At 49.1% G+C, this 26,983-nt stretch overlaps 1 protein-coding gene across 1 annotated transcript in view; it reads right to left on the bottom strand.

The window, feature by feature from the left end:
* Positions 1-1,116: 1,116 nt before the first annotated feature.
* Positions 1,117-26,983, bottom strand: part of GDAP1L1 (ganglioside induced differentiation associated protein 1 like 1) — a 33,252-nt gene continuing 7,385 nt past the window's right edge. Inside the window, exons 2-6 of the mRNA XM_054466829.2 lie at positions 24,239-24,431; positions 22,978-23,151; positions 18,244-18,341; positions 17,012-17,126; positions 1,117-3,113 (exon numbers count right to left, since the gene is read on the bottom strand). Coding sequence (XP_054322804.1) covers positions 2,770-3,113; positions 17,012-17,126; positions 18,244-18,341; positions 22,978-23,151; positions 24,239-24,431 — 924 coding nt within the window. The 3' untranslated portion in view covers positions 1,117-2,769. The remainder of the gene's footprint in view (positions 3,114-17,011; positions 17,127-18,243; positions 18,342-22,977; positions 23,152-24,238; positions 24,432-26,983) is intronic.

Below are 26,983 nucleotides of genomic sequence, written 5' to 3'. Positions count from 1 at the left end.
CCATTTTGAGCTCCTCATACCCTTGAAACTACAGGCAAAGTAGTGTGTTTCTCTACAGGCTGGGATGATTGAGCTGATTACCAGGGCTAAACTGGGTTTCTCCTGCACAGTGATAGCATGGAAGAATAGGGGATTGTCTGCCGTGCCCCATAATACTTCCACATCCAATAGTAATGGAAGACCATAGCAATCTAAGGACCACCAGAGTCTGAGTCATGTCACCAGGTAAAATACGCTAACTAACTGAGGTGCTGGCTGAGGGCAAAGAGAACCTAGAATAGCTAGTGAAAAAAGAGAAATTGTAAATATCAACAGTGGCCTTGGAATCAATTACAGAAATGAGACCTATAACAGTTCTGAGTATTTTCTTCTTTGCTTGGGGGGGTGTGTGTGTGTGTGTGTGTAATTGAATATAATGAATGCTAGTGATGGTCAAATTTATGTTTTCATCTGAATATTATAGTAGATTGAGGTATGGGTGTGATCTCTAGAGCTAGAGGAGGAATGAGAAGAGAATCCACCATTATCCAGAGTGATGTTACTGACCGATGGGGCTTTGTGAGTCTCATTTTTGGAGAGAGGTTTAGCACGTCCTCATTGCAGGAGGCAGTAAATCCTGTGAGGATTGAGTATTATATTGTTGTTTTTGAGTGGAAGCTGAATGAAGAATGGGGAGAGTCTGTGTGGATGTTTGATTTTTTTTTTTTTTTTTTTTTTTGAGACGGAGTCTCGCTCTGTTGCTAGGCTGGAATGCAGTGGTGCCATCTTGGCGTACTGCAACCTCTGCCTCCTGGGTTCAAGCGATTCTTGTGCCTCAGCCTCCTGAGTAGCTGGGATTACAGGCATGCGCCACCACACCCAGCTAATTTTTGTATTTTTAGTAGAGACGAGGTTTCACCATGTTGGCCAGGCTGGTCTTGAACTCCTGACCTCGTGATCCACCCGCCTTGGCCTCCCAAAGTGTGAGCCACCACACCTGGCCTGTGTGAATGTTTGATTAGCCAAGGGGATGGATGGTGCCAGACAGTGTTCATGGTCTCTAAGTTCCACCTTCGCCCTGTCTTGGCCCTGGGTGAGTAAGCTTTCTTTTTACCTTAATGAAAAAAGATGTGCAAATTCTTAATACTTTTTTTTTTTTTTGCAAAATAAGTAAAACTATGCCTTATATTCTATACATTATACTCCTGATTTAATGTTCTTTGGGCATTTTAAATACATTTATCCCTCTGGGAAATTGGGGTGGGGGGCATGTGCCCCGGATGCCCCCTGAGGTCCATATATAAGTTTATTTTATTTTATTTTCTAGAGATGGGGTCTCGCTATGTTGCCCAGGCTTGTCTTGAACTCCTGGCCTGGAGCAATTCTCCCACCTTGGCCTCCCAAAGCACTGGGATTATAAATGTGAGTCACTACACCTGGCCCTTGCACAGGTTAATGAGAACAAAGGGTTGTAAACATGCCTTGTAACCTGTAAAGGGCTGAGCCTAAATGAGCTGGGTTGATGTTAAGGTCAGAGCCCTGGAAAAGTCAGTCTGGAAGCCAGCCCCAGACCCAGCAACTTGAGACCAGGAGTCAACTCTTGCTCGCTCTTGTGAAGAACTGAGACTGAAACCTCATATCTCTACCCTTCTGGCTCCAGCGCTTGGCAATGAGAACTAGATGGACAACACAGGTTTAGAAATGAAAAGCAACTGCTCCTCCTGGATGCTTTATTGGGGCTTTTGGTGGTTTCTATGCATGAGCGGCAGTGACACCAAGATCCTTTCCCAACATGCAAAAGGCACAGGAAAGTGAGACCTGACTGGGGTGGGTGGCATGGATGCAGAGACTTCCCCCCTCCCCCCGGCTCCATGGCACGGTATAGTATGGGGGCAGCCCCAGGAGTGACAGGAAGTGGGGGATATTGAAGGAGATGGCTTGGACAGAGGCTAGGAGGGGGACCTAGGTTTGTCTACCTCCAGATCCGCCCCTGCACTTGGACTAGACTGACCTTCTGAGAGAGGGTCAACATGGCTTTTACTGAAAGTCCCACCTCACAGGGTAGAAAAACTCAAGGTAGGAAGAGGATGATGGCTGCTGCCTTCAGAGATTTCTACTAAAGCCAAACCCAACACATGGACCAAATCAGAAGGACAATGAGAGGGTGTGCTCATGGTGTCCGTCCCCACCGCAGCCTGGTTTTTGGGTGCCACTGCCTTGGCTCAAGCTAGTCCATGTCCAGGAGAAGCGTGAAGCCCCTTCTGATCTTCAGGGACCTCCCATGGGGTCTCCGGTTATCCAGCCCCATTCAGAGGTACCAGTTAGAGGAGTTGAGTCTTGATGTTGGCTTTGTCCTGTGGAAGAGTTCCCCGGGCAAGAGGGAAGTAGGGGCGAGGGGTCAGGCCCTCTGAGTCCCCAGCACCTCCCAGAATCTGGGCCCTGGTGGATGAAACATCCTGGGACTCACCTCAGATCCTAACCAGTCCCCACAGTTCCATCTTGAGACCTTGAATCGATAGAAAAGGCATTCGTGTTTTGTTTCTGTTTTTTGTTTTTTCTCTCTCTCGCGCTTCCTCTCTGTCTTTTAGTAGAGCCGTGGCCTTGAGTCACGGCATTGGCAACATCTACTTCTAAACTACAGAATGATTTCACACTGACGATATTATTACTCAGAACGAAGGGCGGGGAGGGCTGTCCAAGTGTTCATGAGACAGTGAGTTACTGAGAGCTCATGGGGAATCACACAGCACAGAGACACCGACAGTCAGACACCAAGCCCCAGGCCTGGCCCTAGATGTATTTTTTCTTGAGGTACCAGTAGGCAAAGTAGCCCATCCCTCCCAGGGAGCCCATGAGGAAGGACGCCCCGAAGAAGGATGGGGGTTTCCTCTTGACCAGCCGGAAAGCATTGGGGATGACGGCCGACAGCAGGGTGGTATGGATGTCACCCAGGACTTTCCGGAAGGCAAAGCGTCTCTGGACCCTCTCAAAGAAGGACTGCAGGTTGGGCCGGCTGCCATCTTCCCAGTATTTCTTGGACAGTCCCAGGAACTTGAGGCGGTGCAGGGTGGCTCCCAGGAGGACATCAGCGAGGGTGAAGGCACAGCCACAGAGCCACAGCTCGCATTTCTGCCCTAGAGTGGAAGAAAGAGGAGGCAAGGGGATCAACCTCCCCTTCTCTCCATGAGCTCCTTTGGCTTCTGCATGCCTGCCCCAGTATTTCCTGAGGGTTACTCATTCCTGTACAACTTCAGTGATTTTTTTCATATCCTCATGCTACTTCTGTTATTATTTTTTTCTTTAAATCGACTTTTTTTCTTTTTCTTTTTTTTATTCTTTTGTTTTCTTATCCTCATTTTACAGCTGATACATCAGCTGACTTTTAAAGTGCAAATACGTGGCCAGGCGTGGTGGTTCACACCTGTAATCCCAGCACTTTGGGAGGCCAAGGTGAGTGGATCATTTGAGGTCAGGAGTTCAAGACCAGCCTGGCCACTATGGTGAAACCCCATCTCTACTAAAAATATAAAAATTAGCTGGGTGTGGTGGTGCATACCTGTAATCCCAGCTACTCAGGAGGCTGAGGCAGGAGAATTGCTTCAACCTGGAGATGGAGGCTGCAGTGAGCCAAGACAGTGCCACTGCACTCTAGCCTGGGTGACAGAGTGAGACTCTGTCTCAAATAAATAAATAAATAAAGTGCAAATATGTGTCATGAAACTCCAGACACATATACAACTACTGTTTTGACAGCTCCACTTGGTGTCTGCTCTGCATTTCAAACTCAAAATGGAATTCCCTCCCACAGCCACCATGCTCATCCCCATCTCAATAATGGAACCTCCACCCTTGCAGTTGCTCCTCCCAAAAGCCTCAGAGCCACCATTAATTCTCTCTTTTTTTTTTTTTTTTTTTTTGAGATGGAGTCTCACTCTGTTGGCCAGGCTGGAGTGCAGTGGCACAATCTCAGCTCACTGCAACCTCTACCTCCCAGGTTCAAGCAATTCTCCTGCTTCAGCCTCCCTAATAGCTGGGATTACAGGTATGCACCACCATGCCTGGCTAATTTTTGTATTTTTAGTAGAAACAGTGTTTCACCATGTTGGCCAGGCTGGTCTTGAACTCCTGACCTCAGGTGATCCGCCCACCTCGGCCTCCCAAAGTGCTGGGATTACAGGCATGAGCCACTGCACCAGGCCCCACCATGAATTCTCTTTCACCCCCACATACAATTTGTCAGCAATTTCTATCAGCATTATCTTCAGATAACTTCAGATATCTTCCAGAATCTGATACCGCCTCTACTTGTATCGTCCTTGTCCAAACGACCATTATCTTCTAAGTTATCACAATGTCCTTTTAAAAGGTCTCCCTGTTTCTGCCCTTGTCCCCTAGAGTCTATTCTTAGCACAGCAGCCAAAGTGGTCATGTTAAAATTTAAATGTCGGATAATGTCACTTCTCCCTTCTCAAAACCCTCTGATGATGATGCACCGTTGTGGCCAGAGTAAAAGCGGAAACCCTCCAAAGCCCTGTAAGGCCCTGTGTGATCTGGCCCCCAGGTACCTTTCAGACCTCAGAGTCTGCTTCTCTCTCCCTTCCTCACTCTTCTCCAGCCACATCAGACTCCTGCAACTCCTCACATCAGGGACGTTCCTACCACAGCTCCTTTGCCCTTGCTGTTCCCCCTGCCTCAGTCTTCTCGTGCACAGCCTCAGAGCTCATTCCTCTGCCTCCTTCACATCTTTGCTCACATGCCATTTTCTCCTGGGCTTCCCAGACCACCAATTTAAAACGGAAGTTTTGGCTGGGTGCCGTGGCTCACGCCTGTAATCCCAGCACTTTGAGAGGCCAAGGTGGCTCTACTAAAAATACAAAAATTAGCCAGGCATGGTGGCGGGCACCTGTAATCCCAGCTTCTCAGGAGGCCGAGGCACGAGAATCGCTTGAACCCGGGAGGCAGAAGTTGCAGTGAGCCAAGATTGTGCCACTGCACTCCAGCCTGGGCAATAAGAGTTAAACCCCATCTCGAAATAAATAAATAAATAAATAAATAAATAAAAATAAAATGGAAGTTTTAAATGGAAATTATAAATTGGTGGTCTGTGAAGCCCAGGAGAAGCTGGCATGTGAGCAAAGATGTGAAGCAGGTGGAGGAAGACCTTATCCAGCAGTCACTCTCCCCTCTCCTGCTTTGTTTTCCTCCGTAGAACGTAGCGCCACGTTGCACCATCTATTTGACATTCTCATTTTGTTTATTGTCTGTTGTCTTCTACTAGAGTGGAAACTCCGTGAGGGCAGGGATTTTGGTCTGTCTTGTCTGTAGCTGTATCCTCTGCATCTAGAACTGTGCCTGGCATACAATAGGTGCTCAATAAATCTTTACTGAATGATTGATGCATGAAAAAATAAACTGTATCATTAACGGTAGTATTAAATGATTCACTATAAACTATCTGCAATGGTAAAAGTAAACATAACAAAAACAAAACAAATGCAATTAAATTCCGGCTGGATACTACTGCCCGTCAAAGTATCTGCTCCCAAGACTGGCTTCTTTCTTTCTTCCCTCCCTCCCTGCTTGCTTGCTTTCTGCCTTTCTTTCTTTCTGCCTTTTTTCTTTTTCTTTCTTTCTTTCTTTTTCTTTCTTTCCTTCTTTCTTTGTTTCTTTCTTTTTCTTTCTTCTTTCTTTCTTTCTCCCTCTTTCTTTCTTTCCCTTTCTTTTCTTTCTTTCTTTCGACAAAGTCTCTCTCTGTCACCCAGACTGGAGTGCAGTGGCGCAATCTCAGCTCACTGCAACCTCCACCTCCAGGGTTCAAACAATTCTCCTGCCTCAGCCTCCCAAGTAGCTGGGACTATAGGTATGCACCACCATGCCTGGCTAATTTTTTTTTTTTTTTTTTTTGGTATTTTTACTAGAGATGGGGTATTTCCACGTTGGCCAGGCTGGTCTCGAAATCCTGACCTTAGACGATCCACCTGCCTCGGCATCCCAAAGTGCTGGGATTACAGGTGTGAGCCACCATGCCTGGCCTCATTTTGTTTTTAAGAAAGGGGCAGATGTTAAACACATATTATAAAGGGGTTAAGCACTAACATCTTACTAATACTCTCTTTGATGTAATCAAAAGAGGATAACTCACACAACGTGGTTTTACATTATTTATCACCATGTTTTTGTGTCATCTAAATTTAGCTTGACTATCACATTTGGGATTAAGAAAGAAAAAATTAGCCTGCATTTTTAGAAAACACTTGTTTGTGCAATATTTTCTCCTAGTTGTTTTGACCTGAAATTCTGGAGCGCCTTTGGTCTCTTACATCTCCTCTTTGCTCAAAAATCTTTAATTCTCCCCACTGACTACATCTTAATGTCCAAGTTCCTGTGCCTAGACGTTAAGCCCTTTCAAGAGTGAGTTTAGCTTTAATATGTGTCTCTAATCTTGACTTCTCATGAATTGCCCATTGGTCAACTGTCTTCTCCAACAAGCTGCCCACTTCAGCCTCTGGGCATTTATTCCTGCTGTACCCCATGCCCGGAATGCTCTCCCCTCTCCCTTCCCTTCCTGTGAGGGCTGCTTTCCTGGGAGGCTTGCCTCTGCACCTTTGAACAGGTTGTTCCTTTCAGTTCAGGAATTCCATGAGTCCAATGCTCCCTACCGTCAAAACCTGAGCCCCCTCCTTCCGCTCTGCATCTTCTTGGTCACAGATTCATTCATTCAGCAAGTGGTTACCTGGCAGTATGTGCTGGGCATGAAGACACGACACAACACAATGTCTCCCCTCAAGAGGCTCACAGTCACAGGGAAAGGGGTAAAGTGTAATGAAGGCTCTCATCAGAAGGTTATCCTTGAATAGGTAATCTTCAAGGCACCTGATGAGGCTGGGCGCAGTGGCTCACATCTCTCTCCCTTACTTTAGGAGGCTAAGGCAGGAGGACTGCTTAAGCACAGGAGTTTGAGACCAGCCTGGGCAACAAGGCGAGACCCTCCTCTCTACAAAAAAATTTAAAAATAACTGAATCAGTAGCATGTGCGCCTGTGGTCCCAGCTACTAGGGAGGCTGAGGCAGGAGGATAGCTCGAGCCCGGAAGGTCGAGGTTGCAGTGAGCCTTTTTCACACCACCGCACTCCAGCCTGGGTGACAGAGTGAGACCCTATCTCAAAAACAAACAAACAAACAAACAAACAAAGAAGACACCTGATGGGCCCCCGAGGGGCGATAATGAGTTGGGAGTTAGTGATGCAGGTTCCAGGCTCAGAGAAGCACCGTCAATGTGGAGGTGGTATTTAAAGCCAGGAGAGTGGACAGCATCAGTGTAGCCAGACTTGGAAATAGGGCAAGGGACTGAACCCGGGGTTCCCCTGCAAACTTTAAATATTGACACCAAGAGAAACCAGCAAAGACGATAAGAAGGAGCCGCCTTTGAGGTAGGAGAAGAACCAGGAGAGTGTGGCGTCCAGCAAGCCAACTTAGGACAGGGTTCCGAGGAGGAGACAGTGCTCAGCTATGTTCAAACGCTGTGTTGAGGTCAAATAGGAGGCCTGAGAACTGGTGACTGCGTTTACTGACTGGCGACCCTGGCAAGAGCAGCTGGAGTAGAATGCTGACTTAAAAGCCAGTTTGGAGGGAGTTCAAAGAGAAAGGGAGGAGAGGAATTGGAGATGGTGAACAAAGATCATTCTGCCACGGAATTTTGCTAGAATGGGGAGGATGGGCCAGAAGTGAGAGACAAGTCAAGAGCATTTTCGTAAGTTGGGAGGAATAAAATAGCATGTGTTTGTGGATGATGCCGCAGAGAAGGGAAAGATTCTATGGGGAAGAGTGGGTAGAATTACGGATGTGGTGTTCTTACAGGGATGAGAGTGGATGGGATCTGGTGCACTAGGGAAGGTATTGGTTTTAAAGGACAATCCATCCCTTCCATCCTTGGACAAGGACAAGAACAGTCCATCCTTGCTAACAAGAGGGCATATGTGCTACCGTATTTCATCAAATCTAAGTTACTATTAAATATAAGACACCTATCCAAAAGTAAGAAAGGAGAATTAAACTATTGACTGGAATAAACATTCCAGTTTCAGAGATGCTAAGATGTGGTCTAACAAAGATGCATCTTAGAATTGATGAGATACAGTGGGTGGGTCGTTGTGGGGACCAGAGCTGTGACTATCTCTTTCTAATGCTTTGATTTTCTCAGTGATATATTGCCATTACTTTTAATGGCCAAAACCACAATTATTTTCGCACTAACCTGAAGTGATCAGTTCTGAGTGAGGATGTGGGGGAGGTGGCTGGAGGGCTGAGGAGGAAGGAGAAGGCATAAACGAGTCATCTAGAGAGTGAAGCGGGGAGGCCTGGGGCAACATTGAGGTCACCTAAGGCTTGCAATCGTGAATACAAAGTGAGTCCCGCCAGCATCCTGTGTGTTTCTCCAGCCACATATAGGTTCACAGGTGAAGGCGCTGAGTAGGTGGAGAGCTGGGTTCAACAAGGTTTGAGGTTTTGCAAAGCAAGTATGGAGGGCCAGGGAGTTGAATGTGCAGGCACGAAAGTTCTCCTAATGATGAACCAGGGAATCACCACTAGGTACAGAGGGAGGTGCCATTGTGATGGGAGTGAGGGACAGTGAAAGGATCAAGTGACATAAATCCCCAGCTGCAGACTGCATGATACCAGCAAGGGAGTGTGGGTAGACAGATCAGAGAACAGGCCCAGGGACTAGGTTTAGATACTGGGCAACATGGAGAAACCAGCAAGGGACATGAGAAGGAGCAGCCCAAGAGATAGGAGGCGAACCAGGAAAGTGTGGTGTAATTCCCTGGATTGTCCAACAACTCTATAAAGTAGGTGATGTTATTATCCCCACTTTACAGATGAGGCAATTGAGGCACAGAGAGGTTAAGTAACTTAGTCAAACCTCAGCTAATACGTGTCAGAGCAGAGCCTAGATTTGAACTTAGGCCATCTGGTTCCAGATTCTGTGGTTGTAACCACTCTATTAAGCTACTTATTTCCACATGCAAATGAGCGTAGACACAGCAGGTATCTCCATGTCCACGCAGGCCCCTTTCAGTACGTGAGTTCTTTACTCAGGTCTGTGTGCAGATCTCTTCACGCGTCTGTATCCCGCATAGACTGCATGTTTGCCCCGTGTCTGCCTGCACAAATCTACGCAGCCGATTGTTTATATACACGTGGATATCCACTCTCCTGGGCATCTGTGTCCATGTGGTGTGGGATTACCACACATGTGAGTGCAGTTTAAGCCCAGGTGAATCTGGATGTTTGCCTCAGACATGTTCACTATTATATTCATGCCTATGTTTATGTTTGTAGGCAAATGCTGATGGCCTTCTATGTGTGTCCGTGTTTGTGTGTGTGCCTGGGCAGCAATCTGGTATCTGACCCCTTCCCTGTTCTCCTCTCTTCTCCTCCACTTGTGTGTTCCCTTTGCAAACCCCAGGCCTGGATGAGCCCCTTCTGCACTTCTCTGGGTCTGCCAGCTGGAGGCGATCTCACAATGAGGCCAACTGGTTACACTTTAATGTCAGGACCGCAAAGCCCAGGAGGGCACTCCGTGCTGCCCAGGGTCCTATTATATTTCTTGAGTGCTTTCTGCTCCCTGTGGAGACAATTGCATCTTTTCATCCTCTCTTCTCACCCTTCTCATATCCTTTCCCCAGTTCCCTCTCAGCCAATGACATCACCTCATGCTTCATTCAGAAGACAGCAGCTTTCAGAGATGAAAGCCCACACTCCCCACCTCGATGCTGCAAAACCGCTTCATGCTGCTGATGCGGACACAATGCAGGGCGTGTCCTAACCCCACAGCCAAGCCCTCCATGGGCCCTCTGCACCTGCTCCATGCCACGTCTCCACATCTCTTCAGGTTGCCTTTCTAGGTCCTTCTCCCCCTTCTCCATGTTGTTCTACACCCCAGGAAGCTCACTTGCTGGCTCCACCCCCCGGGGCTAATGCCCTCTGGCTTTGGAAAGTTAGGCAAGTAGGAAGCAGGGGCGGGAGAGGAGGGAGAGCAAGAGTGATGTCGGACTGACTTCCCTCAGCTCCTCTCTGCGAGTCACCACGGCTGGCAGTGACCACCTCTGTCCAGGTTCCTGAATCTGCTCTCATGACCCTGTGATCTCAAGACTTCAGGCCTGGGGTACTCCTTTCTGCCTTGGGATGTCCCTGCATCCTGCCTGTACCTTGGTAAAGAGTCCCTTTATTGAGCCGTCTTCCATCTCCCCCATTTGAAGATGTCCTCTGTTTTCTACGGGGCCCCTGCCTGAACCACGCCCCTCCTTTCTTCATGGCCTCTGCATCACCGTCCTGAACCCCTGATTCCCCCTTTCCACCGCACTGTTTCCACCAGCATGAGAACACATTTGTACATCTCCTGTCCAAAAACAATTCCTCCTGTCACCCCACGTCCTTCTTCAGCCACCACCACCTTCTTTGTTCACCTCTACCCTTCTCAAAAGAGGTATCTACACTCACTGCCTTCATTCCTCACCTCCCATGCACTCTTCAGTCCACTCCAATCTGGCTTTTGCCCCAGGTTGCAGTGAAATGCTTCTGGCGAGGTCACCGCCGACATCCACGGTAGAAAGCCGAGGGCACGCTTTCCTATCCTGGCTTGCTCAAGCTCCCAGCAGCACTGACACCATTCTGTCTCCTTAAAACCCAATCCTCCCACAGTTCCTCCTAACATGAGGCTCTTCCTACTTCACTGGCCCCTCCTCAGTGGGCTTTGCTGACTACTCTGTGCTGATACCCACTTAGTGTGGGAGAACCTCTGCATAGATGTGGTAGTTACGTTTTTATTATTATCATTATTTGAGACAGGGTCTCACTCTGTCTCCAGAAGACGACTCACTGCAGCCTCAACCTCCCAGGCTCAAGCAATCCTCCTGCCTCAGCCTCCTGAGTAGCTGGGTCTACAGGCATGTACTACCACACCCAGCTAATTTTTGTACTTTCTTGTAGAGACAGAGTCTCACCATGTTGCTCAGACTGGTCTTGAACTCCTGGGGCTCAAGTGATTCTCCTGCTTCAGCCTCCCAACTAGCTGGAACTACAAGTGCACATGACCATGCCTGGCCCAGTTGTGACAGTTTTAAAGTACACCCACAAATTACTTGATATACTCCTCCCTTCAGCGGAGCCCAGTTCTCCTCCCCTTGAATAGCAGCTGTATTTCGTGACTTCTAATGAATGACGGGGCAGAGTGACTTCCAGCAGTAGATCATAAAAGACATTGTGGCTTCTGCGTCTTCTCTTTCTCTGAAATAACTTGCTCAGGGAAAGCCAGCAGCCATGCTGTAAAGAAACCCAAGCAGCCTATTGAGAGGCCCACATGGTAAAGGAACTAAAGTCTCCTGCCAACAGCCAGCAGGGGACAGAGGCCTCTAGCTAAGAACCACATGAATAAGGCAGCTTGGAAGTGGATCCTCCAGCCCCAGTCAAGCCTTCAAATCATTGCAGCCCCAGCTGACAGTTTGAAGGCAACCTGCATCAGGCAACCCTGACTCAGAGCTGCCCAGCTCAGCTGCTCCAGAACTCCAGATCCACAGAAAATGTGTGACACAATAAATGATTTTAAAATTTAAGACACTGAGGTTGACAGCAATTTCTTATGCCACACAGATAACTAATACAGCAGGTCCTGATTCCTCTTTTTGTCTCTCTCTGCTCTCTTCCTCGATGAAAACATCCAATTCTATAGCTTTAAACACCGTGTATTGGCTCAGAACTCCTGAATCTCCAAATTCTGACCTCTCCTTTGAGAGTCAGGCTGGAATATCTAATGGCTTCTATGACATCCTCTCTTGGGTGTCACAAACTCACTGTCTCCCAAACGCCCAGCCTGGAGTGCAGTGGCACAATCTTGGCTCACTGCAACATCCGCCTCCCAGGTTCAAGCGATTCGCCTGCCTCAGCCTTCCAAATAGCTGGGATTACAGGCACGTGCCACCACGCCCGGCTAATTCTTTGTATTTTTAGTAGAGACGGGGTTTCACTGTGTTAGCCAGGATAGTCTTGATCTCCTGACCTCGTGATTCACCTGCCTCGGCCCCCCAAAGTGCTGAGATTACAGGTGTGAGCCACTGTGCCCAGCCCAGGAGTTACTTTTGATTCTCTTTACCTCACTCCCAACCCTCATGTAAATTCCTGCTCATTTTATCTTCAAAATACCTCTCAAGCCCATTCACACCTCACCATCTCCACTGCAACCATCTCAGTCCATGCCAACATCATCTCTCACCTGAGCTGCTGCACCGGCCTCCCCTCTGTCTCCCTTGAAATCCATTTTCACACAGCAGTTGGAATTCTCTCAAATATAAAACCGGAACAACTCAGCCCCATGGAGACTGCAAACAGGGCCATGAGTTCCTCCCATTCCTGTATGCATGCCACTTTGCAATGTGTGCATCTTGATGGCTTTGCTCCTCCTGCCATCTAAGACTCATGGTTTTTTTTTTCTAAGACTGCAAACTCCGTGAGAGCAAGAATGACGTCTGGATTTTGCTCATTAATTTATCCCCAGGACCTAGCATCTAGGAGATGTTCAACAAATATTCGAATAAATGAATGAAAAAGAATGGTGATAATAATAATTTTTAGAACATTTCATCTTGAGCTGGGCACTGTGCAAAGTAATCAACATTTACCGTCTTAAATTTGCTGGCCCCAAATGCAGGAATGAGGTTAGCCACTCCCCATGTGTGAGAGGCAAGCCGTCCCAGCTGAGCCCAGCCCATACTGCCAAGCCACATATCATGAACAAATAAAAGGCCCTTCTTTTATGTCACTCAGATTTGCAATGGTTTGTTATACAGCAGAAACTAACTGATACAATCCCCTCCTCAAAGCCCTCCAGGGACTTCCCATTGTACTTAGTATAAAATCCAAACTTGTAAATGTAGGCTCTGAGGCCCGTGATCTCACCTCACCCGCTCCAGCTCTGCCCTCATTCCCACCACTTTCCCGAGGACTCCCCACACAGCAGCCCGTTCCTGAAGAGTTCCCAGTTCTCTCCCACTCCAAGGCATCCCTCAGTCTGGGTCATATCTACCCTGATTCCTCTCTAGGCTCCTTCTCATCCTTCAGGTCTCACTTTGAATATCACCTTCTCAGGGAAACTTTATCCACTTTATCCTGCTCATTTACTCTCAATCTTAACACTTATCACTGTGTGCAATTCTGTGTTTACTTATGGGATTATTTGACTAATGTCTTTTTCCTCTGTAAGACTGCAAACTCCATGAAACCAAGAAAGCTCTGAGTTTTACTCATTAGTTAATCCCTAGGACCTACCATCTAGTAGGTGTTCAATAAATATTTGAATAAATGAATGAAAAAGGATGGTAATAATGATTATTTTTGGAACATTTTACCTTGAGCCAGGCACTGTGCAAAGTACTCAACATTTACTATCTTAACAAATCTTCCACCAGCAACCCTGCTATGAGTTTGATTCTATTATTATCAACATTTTGCAGATGAACTCAGAGAGATGAAGTGAATTCCACAAGATCACAGAGTTAGGAGGTGATTGATCAGGAATCTGCATCAAAGCCATCTGGCTCTATGCAAGGGGTCTCAACTGTGACATTAAAATCCCTTCCAACACTGGGCTCTGCCCACGAGGGAAGAAATGGAAGGCATAAAAGTGTTTCACCCAGTCAGGTTCAGGGAACCTGGATGAGCAACAGAGGCCATGTGGGCCCAGCCAGTCAGACCTTTAAAATCCATAACCACTTCCCTGGGGCTTCTGCTACCTCCCCCAGCCCCAGAGGGATGCAAGGACTGTCGACACCTCTCCATCTTGAACAACCCCACTTATCTCACCATGGTACAGTGCAATGCTGTCTCCTCTCAGAAGACCTCAGGACTGGGGTCAGCAGTAGGGTCCCAGCCTAGGAATCCCACAAGGAATGCATGTCTGAGGCTATTCTCCAGAACCATCCACCCTAGCCTCCGTCCAGGTTAGACCCTGGGTCTCTCTGGATCACAGTGTGTATGGACACTTCTGTACTGTGTGCCGGGCACTGTGCTAAGGCCCTTACATGCATTTGCTCATTGATCCTCGCAGCACCCCTGGGACGTAGGCACTCATGTTATCACCCCCTGCCTTTTTTTTTTTTTTTTTTTTCTCTTCGAGACAGAGTCTTGCTCTGGTGCCTAGGCTGGAGTGCAGTGGTGCGATCTCGGCTCACTGCAACCTCTGCCTCCTGGGTTCAAGTGATTCTCCTGCCTCAGCCTCCCACATAACTGGGATTACAGGTGCCCACCACCATGCCCAGCTAATTTTTTGTATTTTTAGTAGAGATAGGGTTTCACCATGTTGGCCAGGCTGGTCTCGAACTCCTGACCTCAAGTGATCCACCTGCCTCAGCCTCCCAAAGTGTTGGGGTTACAGGCGTGAGCCACCATGCCCAACCTATCACCCTTTTATAGAACAGGAAAGAACCCAGAGCTAGTGCTTCCTCATCTGGTAAACAGGATCCTCATCTGTTAAACAGGATCGCTGATATTACCCACCTCCTGGGGTTGTTATGGGGATTAAGCGAGTTGAAATCTGTGAAACACCTAGAACAGGGCCTGACACACAGTAAGATCTATTAAATATATAGATTTTTCTGGGCTGGATTGTGACCCTCACAAAATTCACATGTTGAAGCCCTAAGCCCTAGAACAAGCTTGTCCGACCTGCAGCCCACGGGCCACATGCAGCCCAGGATGGCTTTGAATGTGGCCCAAAACTAATTCATAAACTTTCTTAAAACATTCTGAGATTTTTTTGCAATGTTTTTTAAGCTCATCAGCTATCGTCAGTGTTAGCATATTTTATGTGTGGCCCAAGACAGTTACTCTTCTTCCAATGTGACCCAAGGAAGCCAAAAGATTGGACACCCCTAAAATCTCAGAACGTGACTGTATTTGGAAACAGGGCTTTTAAAGAGATGATTACCTTAAAATGAAGAGCTTAAGGTGGGTCCTCATTCAATCAGACTAAAGTATTTATAGGAGGAAATTTGGACTCAAAGACACCAGGCATGTGCAGCACAGGGGAAGGGCCATGTAAGGACACGGCAAGAAGGTGGCCACTTACAAGCCAAGGAGAGAGGCCTCGAGAGAAACCCACCCCACAGGCACCTTGATCTGAGATGTCTAGCCTCCAGCTCTGTGCGACAATAGTTTTCTGCTGTTTAAGCCCCTCAGTCTGTAGTATTTTGTTATGGAAGTCCTAAGAAACTAATGCATAAGTGAATAACATATACCTGATGTCCAAAGTCACCCACCGAGAGCATGGCAGAGCTGGGACTGTGTCCCCCAAAGGCCCATCTCTGAACTACCAAGTCTTTTGGCCCCTGAGAGCCATTAACTCTGCAACAGCTCCCCTTAGCTACCGTTAGGATAGAAACAGGAAAGTTCCTTTTTTTTTTTTTTTTTTTTGGTTGGGGGGCAGGGGATGGAGTCTCTCTCTGTCCCCCAGGCTGGAGTGCAGTGGCGCAATCTGGGTTCACCGCAACCTCTGCCTCCGAGCTTCAAGTGATTCTCCTGCCTCAGCCTCTTGAGTAGCTGGGATTACAGGAACCCAGCACCCCGCCCAGCTAATTTTTGTATTTTTAGTAGAGATGGGGTTTCGCCATGTTGGTTAGGTTGGTCTCGAACGCCTGGCCTCAGGTGATCCGCCTGCCTCAGCCTCCCAAAGTGCTGGGATTACAGGCGTGAGCCATTGTGCCCAGCCAAAAGTTCCCCTTTGAGGTGTGTTATTTTTTTTACTCACTTAGTCATACCAGGCTTTGTTTCCAGAAAGGATTTAAGGCAGCTGGCTTCAGTATGCATGATGATGTCTCTATTCGGGACATAAGGTCTTGTGCTTGTGGCATCAGTTGTGAGATGCTGGAAACAACACTGGACCCATTGAGAGGGAACAAGTTCTGCCCCTAACCATGACATCTATGAGCTGCCTGACCTTGAGCAACTCACTTCATCGCTCTGAGCCTCAGTTTTCTCATCTGGAGAATGTGTGTCCCTTTAGCTGCCATATGTATTAAACTAGTAATGGGACAGGCAGTGTGCTGAGTATATTGAATTTTCACAAGAGTCCAGCAAGACAGGGTTAAGTTGTATTATTACCATCTCATCTTATAGATGAGGAAACTGAGGCTTCAATAGGGAAAGCAACTTGTCCAAGGTTACATATTTGAGGCAGCAAAGCTGGAACTCTAATTCAAGTTTTTCTTACTCTAACCCCATCTGTTTAGACCCTGGGTTCTATGGCCTTCCCATACATATAGCCATGCATGTGCAGGAGGCTGTTGCAAATGCACCATAAATTTGCGTTGTTCAGGAGACAAGACTCACAGGTCTTAAACGGAGCAAGATGGGAAGCTCAGAATGAGATTTGAAGAAGAGCTGTGGCAAAGATGGTGTGCAACAGGCAAAATGGAGTGGAGTGGTGTAGGAAGGGTGCTCCAGGAGGGAGGGCTGTGGGAGCAAAAGCGTGGAGGTAGAATGAAGCTGGCATGTCCAAGTCTAGAGGCCCAGCTGGGAACAGGAAGAGTCAAGGTTGAGGAGAGTCTGGGTGAGCTTGGATGTCTGGCTGGAGCATGAAGGAGCCATAATGCATTCTTGGGCAGGGCAAGTGGGATGGTGTGGTGGGTAGTGGCCATCACCACTCTTAACATCATCTTCACCTACCTTTATTAAACACCTACTATGTGCTAAGCCCTAATCTAAGCACTCTACGTGTATTATTTCACACAATGTCTCAACAGCTCTTTGAGGCAGGTCCTACTATTATCCCCATTTTATAGACGGGAAACTGAAGTTCAGTCACATTTACTAAGCTAGGAAGTGGCCAAGTTATGACTTGAACCTAAGTCTGACTCCATAGCCCATCCTTTTAACCACCTGGGAGGTCCTCTGAGACTTTTGGGGAAAAAAGAGGCTGAAACTGGGCAGGGAAAGAGTAGGCTGGGTGGGCTGCAGCCCCCACCTCCCCCAGGGCTGGCACCCACCCTCGTTCTCCAGCTTCCTCTTCTCCAGCTCGGCCTCGATCTGGTCCAGCACCATGGCCAGCTCCCCGAGGATCTTCTTCAGGTAGCTCACATCATCATGCTCCAAGATCTTGGCCTGGGGGCAGGACAGGGCCAAGAGAAGCTGAGTTGGCCTCGATAGAGCCAGGATGTTCAGGGATGGAAGGAGCTTTGCTGAACTTCTTCTGCAAACCCAGCCTCCAAATGCCCCCCAAGTGTATAGGATGCCCCCCTGTTATGAAGCACCCTCATCTGGTGCCTACAACAGTCCTGTGAGCTTGGCTGTCCTGCCTAGATCCCTGGTACATTCTTACACCCAGATGCTGGGAGGGCTGGCTGCTAGTGGCTCACAGCTACCCCTTCTCTCAGCCAATAAGGAGCTGTATTGCCCACAAATACTTGGGAGGTTACCTGCCCGCACCCCTCCCTCCAACAATCTGTAGCCAATGTCCCACTGATATGAGGGGATAAAAGGCTGGCCTCTTACTTCAAGGTTGATCACCTTTGTGGTGCCATTTGTGCTCCAGAGCTTCCTGTGGAATCAATTGAGGCTTAGCAGCTTCCTCTTCCTTATCCCTCCCGTCCCTCTGGGGTCCCCCTCAGAGCAATCCTTCAATACCTCCTTTCCCAAGAACCCCTGTTCAGTGCTCTGCATTTATTTTTATTTATTTATATATTTATTATAATTATTATTATTTGAGACAGAGTCTCACTCTGTTGCCCAGGCTAGAGTGTAGTGGCCCGATCTCAGCTCACTGCAACTTCCGCCTCCCAGGTTCAGGCAATTCTCCTGCCTCAGCCTCCAGAGTAGCTGGGACTACAGGCATCTGCCACGATGCCCGACTAATTTTTGTATTTTTAGTAGAGACGGGGTTTCACCATGTTGGCCAGGCTGGTCTCGAACTCCTGACCTCAAGTGATCCACTTGCCTTGGCCTCCCAAAGTGCTGGGATTACAGGAGTGAACCACCATGCCTGGCCAATGCTCTGCTTTTAAAGACACAACCTAACACGTGAGGAAACTGAGGCCCCAGGGCAGCAGTGGATTACCCAAGGTCTAACAGCTAGTAAATGGCAGGGGACAGGATTGGGAAAGCAAGCCAGGGGCTTTTCCATTTCATATCATCAGCTGATCTTCTACTTAGTTTCTCCTATTGTTCATTTCCATGGAAGAGCTCTTACGGAAGGGGACTCAATGGGCCGGAAGGTACTCACCATGAGCTTCTTCTGTTTAGAAAGGTAGGGCTCAGAGAGCTGGGGCTCCTCTTCATGGTCCAGTTTCATGAGGTCCGTGGTGGCATTGGCTAAATGTCCTGGGGTGATAATAGGAAAGGTCCCATCCCTCTGAAACCTCGGTTGCTCCCCCATCACCTCCCTTACACAACTTGAAGTAGGCCCCATCCAAACACTGGTCAGAGGAGTAATACTATCAACAGCCAACACTTAGGGAGCACTGCAGACTGTGCCGTAGTGATGGATGAGATGCCATCCTGCCCTGAGCTCAGGCTGGTGGGAGAGATAGGCACATAAAGAAATCTCGGCCAATGGCTCACCCCTGTAATCCTAACACTTTGGGAGGCTGAGGTGAGAGGATCACTTGAGCCCAGGAGAGTTCAAGACCAGCTTGGGCAACATAGCAAGAACTCATCTTTAAAAAAAATAGTTAGTCAGGTGTAGTGGCGCACACCATAGTCCCAGCTACTCAGGAGGTTGAGGCAAGAGGATCGCTTAAGCCTGGGAGGTCGAGGCTGCAGTGAGCTATGATTGCACCACTGCACTCCAGTCTGGGCGACAGAGTGAGACCCTTACTCTAAAAAAATACAAAAATAAATAAATAATATACATCAGCAATATTATAAAATACACATTTAAAAAAAATAAACTCTATGGTACAGCATGATTAAACTGTAGGGAAGAGTGAAAACAAGGCAGAGGGACCCAGGGGCTGCCTGCCTGGGACACAATGGGCTGAGAGACCTCACGGAGGAGGAGACTGTACCCTTGAGGATGAGTAGTAGATACCAGAAACCGATAGACCCAACCCTAGACCTGGTCATCTTCCCTGCCTCACTGCTTCTACCCCTGCATTCTTCCCAAATTGCAGCATCCCCTCCCCGACACAAAGCTCAGCCAGATTCCTGGATTTGCCCTCAGCTCCTCCCACTACCTCACCCCACATCAAGTCATTCCCAGGTCCTGTTGATTCTTCCTCCTCCATCTTTCTCATATTTTCTCACATTTAACCTCCTCCATTTAACTGACTATCTCTTAGATCAGACCCCATTAATGTCTCACCTAGATGATTTCACCCACCCTCTGTCACCTCCCCTCTCTCCCTTACAAGCCCTTCCCACCCCTGCCAGAGATATCTTCTTCCCACACTTGACCGTGCCACTCACTGTTTAAAACCCACCCCTGGCTCCTCACTGCCCTCAGATAACATCCTAGCTCCTCAACTTGCCTTCAAAGAGCCTTCAGGATCCACTTGCCCTCCCTTTCACCTACTCCATCTTTCACTGAGTTTTCCCAACTGTTCCTGTCCCAATATGTACATTTCAGCCACTGTACATGCTTGCTGTTCCCTGAATGTGCCAGACCACTCCAACACCTCCAGGCTTCTGCTCATACTACTACTTCTTCCTAAAATAGCCTTATCCTCCTTTCCTGAAAACCTCCTTCTAGATTCAGCTAAAGATTTCCTCCTCCATGAAGCCCTTCCTGATCCTCTAGGAGGTCTGCCCACTCAATGTCTTTGTTCCCCAGTTTACACCCTACAGATTTCTGCCAGGGAATGCAAACACACTAATCAGAGCTGCCATTCACAACTCCATTAATCTTGCTGTCTATATGAAAAGAGCCCTCCTGGGCTTGAGTCCACAACCTGCCTGCTTGCTGTACATGGAGATTTTGGTGCTAATGTAGTTATCACTGAATGCGTATGTCTCCCTCTAACACTTGAGCTTCTGGAGAGCAGTGGCTATGTCAGATTCATCTTTGTTCCCTTAAAACTCAACACAGGCCTGGCACAGACCAGGAGCTCAGTGAGTGTTGAATGAATGAATGAATGAATGAAATGAGTGAGTGACTTAGGTTGTTTAGCTTCTGTCCTCTGAGATTTCACCACCCACTGCCCCATCTCCTGTCCTGACACAAATCCCAGTAAACACACTCCCAGATCATTCAGCTTCAGGGCTATATTAAGTCTCATTGATGTTTTATGAATGTGAAGGTCAAGGACAGCATCTTCTTTCTTGCGTGTCACCCAGTGCTGCCCTTGTGGTGGCTTTAGACTCCAGGAGGGCAGGCCACCTCAAGAGAAGACTTGAGACTGATTAAGGGGTCGCTGCAGGCTGGCTTCTACTCCTTCTGCACTCTGGGACCTCCCTCCCCTCATCCCCCAGCTGGGCTGGAGCCCTGAGATCCTCTCTGCCTCCTCAAAGAAAGATGGGGAGAGAGGGGGTGGGCTGGGTCTGCTCTGGACTCCCAGTGCCTTCTAGGCACCTTCAAATGGCTCAGGGCAACATTGAGGGAGAGTGCCCCTAATTCCCAGAAGCCCTTGGGGACTGCCTCCAGCCTTTGGCCAGGCCCCTGCCTACCAACAGCCAGGGCCTACCCCGTTCATTCTTCCCTCAGAGGAGAGATCTTTGTAAAATGCAGCTCTGACGATGTCACTTCCCATCACCGTTTCTCCACTGCTCTTTGGACAAAATCCAAATTCTGCCAGACCCTCCTCCCCAGACACGCACCACGACCATTTCCACCCCACCTTGGGCTACATTTGCACCACACTGAGCTTCCTCCATTCCCCAAAAACAATATACCCTGTCCTACTCCAGAATGTGAAAGAATTCTCCCTCTTCCTCCCCTTCTACCTGCTACACATCCTCGTCGCTGCTGCATTTTGGAAGGCTTCTGTGGCCCCAGAGGCTGGGGTGGACATCGTGTATGCCTACAACCTCCCTGATCTCCTGCTCATAACACTCATAGGCACCAGATTAAACATTTTTAAACGAATTTATTTTTGAGCAGGATATACATGTATATTGTTGAAATTCAAACAAGATTGAAGAATGTACTATAAAAGTAAATCTCTGTCCTCTACAGCTGCAGTCTCTTAGTTCTGCTCCCCAAAGACACAAACTATTGGCAGCTTCTCTGTATCCTTCCAGAAATACTCCTTGCAGTGCAAGCACCTGTGTGTCCATTTAACCCCCTTCTGAGTGCTAATGAGAGCACACTAGTTGTTTTTTTGTTTTTTTTTTTTTTGCCCTTCACTTTTTTCCACTCACTAATATATCTTAGGAAGCATTCCATACACCTATTAATTTTTAAAAACATCTGCACAGTATTCCGTTGTATGGAAGTACCCATAACTTATTTACCTAGTTCCCAATTCATGACAGCTGGGTAATTTTCAGTGATATTCTTGCTCTTGCCAACTATGCTGCAGTGAATACCTTTGTTCATACTTCTTGGTGCATATGTTCAAGTGTAACTGAAGGGTAATCTCCAAGATGTGGGCTTTCTTATGTTTGACATAGAGTGCCAGGCTGCCCTCCTGAGAGCTCATTCAAACTCACTTAGTCCTGCACCGTAATTGCCTGGTGACTTGTCTTTCCTTCCATGGAACTTGACCCTGGGATGGCAGAAGCTGTGTCTATTCCTGTTTGTCCCCAGTCCCCTGCCCAGGGCCTCATAAATGTTGTTGAGGGGGCTGTTGCTGGGAGCCAGATGTACAGGTAAATCCTGAGTCTTGGCCAAATATGGTGGCTCATGCCTGTAATCCCAGCACTTTGAGAGGCTGAGGCAGGCAGATCACCTGAGGTCAGGAGTTCAAGACCAGCCTGGGCAATATGGCAAAACCTCATCTCTACCAAAAATACAAAAAATTAGCCAGGCGTGGCAGCATGTGCCTGGGGTCCCAGCTACTTGGGAGGCTGAGGTAGGAGAATCACTTGAGACTGGGTGGAAGAGGTTGCAGTGAGTCATGATTGCGCCACTACACTCCAGCCTGGATGACAGAGGGAGACCCTGTCTCACCAAAAAAAAAAAAAAAATCTGAGTCTTGTTCAATGACAATGGTTCTCAAGGGACAGGGTTGAGCAGGGTTGAGTTCCACAACTTAACACCGCCCCAACCCTGCCTTTGAGCATTAGCCACATTCCTTTGAGGGGGACGACATGATCATTTACTGAGCACCTATTATCTACTAAGAATCTTCAGGTGTCTTTTGGCTGTAGGACCCCATGGTGTTTGTTCAAAACCTAGATCGTAGTCTGTAAACAGCTGCTGAGGGATTATCTGATTTAATCCAACACCCATTCACTGGGTGTCAGATACAAAAGGATGAAGTAGGCTGTGGGCATGTCCAGGCTGGCCATTAGGACAGGACATGCTCATGGGTGACCTTCAATCTGAGACCCCACTGGGGGCCTTGACACATCTGGGCCACCTTCCTTGGTAATCCTAATCCTGAGGTCACTCAGAGCCCTTGGCCACCAAGCACAGCCCTGACTGTCTAAGGCTGAAACTCATGCGGGGAGAACAAACCTTGTGGGGACAGACAGCCCCATAGCCTCTGTATGGGAGGGCAGGACAAGAGTAGGTGACAGGGGAGGGGGATGGGAGCGAGACTGGCAGAGAGGTAGAGAGACATATTCTGTTAGAAACTGGGTGAATGAGATGGAAGGCCGGGAAGTCAGGGGTGAAGGGGATGGCAAGCAAGAGGAACAGAGAGAAAGAGCAAGAGAGAGAGAGAGACCAGCAGAATGAGAAACCAACCCCGAGCACTTAGAGAGAGGCGGGGACAAATGGAGAATGCGAGAGGGAGAGAAGGAGGAGGAAGGGGAGGACAGAGAGAGGCCCAGGAGAGGGAGGACATCCTTTGGAAGAAAGGAGCGGCAGCGAAGGGGGAAAGCAGAGGGGCTGTCTCGCCGCCCCGGCACTCACTGCGGATCTCGGCCGTGGCATACTTGGGGATCATGGAGTCAGTGGTGAGCTCAGGGTGCAGGATGCAGCCGTGTGTGTAGGCATCCATGGGCAGCGCGTCCAGCAGCTCCCGGTACTGCAGCACCCGCGCGTGCTGCAGGCTGCCCACCTCGGGCATCAGGGCCACCACGTGCTCTGTGGGCACCGCCAGGGGCTGGGCAGGGCACCCAGAGGGGCACCTGCCCCGGCCACCTGCCCCCGGCATCCCTGAGCCCCAAGATGTCTCTGCCCAGAGGCCCCGGGACCCCCATGCTCAGGCTCGGCTGCTGGCGGACAGGGGATCCTAGTGGTGGCCTGGCCATCTCTCCTCACTGGGCTCTGCCAAGCTGTCCCCGAGGGTTAGCTCTCCTCAGCTCCAGACTTGCTGCCAGGCAGGGGCCTAGGCCCAGTGTTGCGGGATTCAAGAGAAGCTGCAACCTGGGTGTTCAATGCTTGGGTCCCCTTGACTTTTAAATGTTGGCAACCAATTCACATTCTTTTAAAACAGTGCATGTCTGGGCCCTGATGCCCTCCCAGTGGGTGTCTGAGCCTCTGCAATGGGCAGTAAGTTCCTGAGCCTGAGGAGAGCTTAAGCGGGGACAGGACGGGGTCTCTGCGAGGTTCTGGGGTACCTGGGCCCTCCCCTACCTGCGGGGTTTTGGGGTGTCTGGGCTCTCCCCTGTCCATGGGGTTCTGGGGTACCTGGGCCCTCCCCGTCTCAGGGTTCTGGGGTGTCTGGGCCCTCCCCTGTCTCAGGGTTCTGGGGTGTCTGGGAACATGTCTTCAGGTTCCTATGGGTTCCTAGGGAATCTATGTTCCAGAGGGAGCTGGGCCCTGCCCTTGCTCTGGAACCCCTGGGAGATCTGGACCTTGTCTATGGGGACCTAGAGGGTGGTCTGGGGCCACTTATGCTGAAGGGGCTGTGCCTGTGACTCCAGAGCTCGGGGGAAAGGGCTATAGCCCCACTGCTCCTGTTGGGGGTGTGTCTGGGTCGTGCCCTTACAGTACCAGGGGAGGGGAGGTCTCTGTATGGATCAGTAGCTATGCCTGAGGCTCTGGGGCTCTTGGGGGCATCTGAACCCTGCCTGTGGCTCTGCGGCTCCTTTCTGGGTAGATTGGGTCTTGCCCATGGCTCCAGTGAATTTCCCAGACTTCCCAAAGTTCTGGGACCCTGTCTGAGCCTGTGCAGGCCCCTGAGGATCTGTGGTATGGAGTGGGCCCCTGGGTGGGGAGGCAGCCATACCTCCTGTGAAGGTGCGCTCCACATAGTCAATGATCTGGTCATAGTCACTGATGATGTTGTCGCGGTGGATGATGACGGGCACCTCCTCACCCAGGTTGAGCCGCATGAACCACGGCTCCTTGTGCTCGCTCTGCGGCAGGCTCACGTCCCGCTCCTCGCACACCAGGCCCTTCTCGGCGATCACCAGCCGCACCTGCAGGCGCCAGGGTCAGAGCGGGGAAGGCGGGCGGACACAGGGGACACTCTGCCCAGGTGGGGCGGGGGTGTGCAGGGAGGGAGGTCAGAGGTCACACACAGGAGGGGAGACGATTGCTTTCAGCCCGTTCTTGGGCACCTGGGTTTGGGGGGATATCTCCCAGGGGCACGTGCCTGGTGGAGGGAGGAGCGCAGTTCTGCTTGGGGGACAAAGGGCAGTGCTGCCTGGTGGCTAAGCGGCTGGATTTGACAGCTGAACACATCTGGGATAGGATTCCTGGCTGTGTGAGTTTGGGCAAAATCCTTAAACTTTCTGAGCCTCAGTTTCCTTATTTTAAAAATGAGAGTATTCACAGTACCAACCCAGTGTCTGGGACAAATTATTGGCACTCAATTTGTGATCGTCGTTATCACAGTTGAACACTCAGCCTGGCCCCTAGGAGTGGATCTGGCCAGGAAATTCACAGAAACTCTTTTTTTTTTTTTTTTTTCCTTTTTTTAAGACAGAGTCTCGCTGTATTGCCCAGGCTGGAGTGCAGTGGCGCAATCTCAGCTCTCTGCAACCTCTGCCTCCTGGACTCAAGCGATTCTCTTGCCTCAGCCTCCCGACTACAGGCTCTCACCACTACGCCCAGCTAATTTTTGTATTTTTAGTAGAGACAGGGTTTTGCCATGTTGGTCAGGCTGGTCTTCAACTCCTGACCTCAAGTGATCTGGCCACCTTGGCCTCCCAAACTGCTGGGATTATAGGTGTTAGCCACCGTGCCTGGTCAGAAACTCTTATTATTATCATAATCAATCGCTAAATTTCTCAAATTATTTGGGGTACTAAGTGAGGGGAAAAGTAACTTGCCAACATTAGTCGAGCCCTTTATTTCCCCCAAACATCTCACCTGGTTACCTGGTTGGAAACTCACAACAGCCCCTAGAGGAGAGTAGAACAGTGAGTATCTCCCCATTTTTCTTGATGAGAAAACTAAAGCCCAGAGATGGCAAGTAATCTACCCAAAGTCACACAGCAATTCAGCAGCAGACTTAAAACTGGAAGCAAATTTCTTGACTCCCAAACCAGTGCTCTCTGCCCTGAGGGCTCCTTCCAGGGAGTTCTGGGCTTGCCCCTTCCTGAGTCTTTCTTTATGTTTCTAGGGGCTCCCAGACAAACATTTGAGCTGGTAGAAGCTGCCAGAGAGCCTTGAGGCTGGGGTATGCTCCTGACCCAGCCCAATATTTCTGAGCTGGAAGATGGTTAGAGATCACCTAGTCCTATTGCCCCCTGCCTGTGGACTGAGACTCAAAAGGAAGGATGGGCTTGTCCAAGATCCCCTGGCAAGATGGCAAGTGGCCCCATTCTTATGCTTCCTTCCCCACCTTCCACTCTGGTCCAGGGGAGAGGGAGGGTATCCCCAAAAGAGGAAAGGCCCATTCCCCTTGAGCATTAATGTCTCCACCCACAGCTGAGATGGTGGCTCCTGGGACAAGTTAAGCATCCAGAAGAGGCAATGCAGTGTCATGGGCAGAACCTGAACGGTGTTGTTTCAAATCCCAGCTTTACACTTATTTGCCGGATGACTTGGCTTTACAAGTAGCTTAATTTATTTATTTATTTATTTATTTTTGAGACAGAGTCTCGCTCTGTTGCTCAGGCTGGAGTGCAGTGGTGCGATCTCAGCTCACTGCAACCTCTGCCTCCTGGGTTCAAGTGATTCTCCTACCTCAGCCTCCTGAGTAGCTGGGATTACAGGAGCATGCCACCATGCTCGGCTAATTTTTGTATGTTTAGTAGAGATGGGGTTTCACCATATTGGCTAGGCTGGTCTTGAACTCCTGACCTCAAGTGATCCATCTGCCTTGACCTCCCAAAGTGCTGGGATTACAGGCGTGAGCCACCATGCCTGGGCAGCTTTACTTCTTTGTGCCTCAGTTTCCCCCTTATCCAGTGGGAGTCCTATAGTAATTGCCTCGGAGGCCTGCTGTGAGGATGAAATGCATTAGTCCCTGTGGAATGGTGCCTGGAACACAGTAGGGGTAATGCGTCTTAGCCGCTGGTATGAGGGCAGGTTTTGGAGGCAGACAGACTTTGACTTGGAAGCCTAGCTCTACTGCTTATTTGCTGTGTGACCTTGAACAAGTCACTTGCTCTCTCTGATTTCTAGCTTCTGTGAAGTGAGGAATGCAGTGTGAGGTTGAAATGGGCTGTTGTGGAGACAGCCCCAGCACAGAAGGTTAATACATGGGTTCTAGCATCACTTATCACACACACACACCACGCACACACCCTGGTGTGTCCTAGAGTACTTCATGCCCCACCCTCACAGTGAACATAAACACTTCCTCCTGTTTAGTGGATCATGGGGAAGGGAAAGGTAACTTACCCTGAAACACCCAACATTCATTCACAGACTTATTTACTCCATCAGCCAAGAGCAGGTCCTATAGGTGGGGTGCATGGTGCAGGTAGAGACCCTGGGCTAGGAGGCAGGGACTCAAGTCCTCATCTTGGATCTGCCATAACAATGCTGTGTGACCTTAGAGCTATCACTGCCCCTTTCT

This window comes from Pongo pygmaeus, chromosome 21 (assembly GCF_028885625.2).
Source record: "Pongo pygmaeus isolate AG05252 chromosome 21, NHGRI_mPonPyg2-v2.0_pri, whole genome shotgun sequence".
Taxonomy (NCBI): Eukaryota; Metazoa; Chordata; class Mammalia; order Primates; family Hominidae; genus Pongo; species Pongo pygmaeus.
This window is presented reverse-complemented; position numbering and strand designations above follow the sequence as displayed.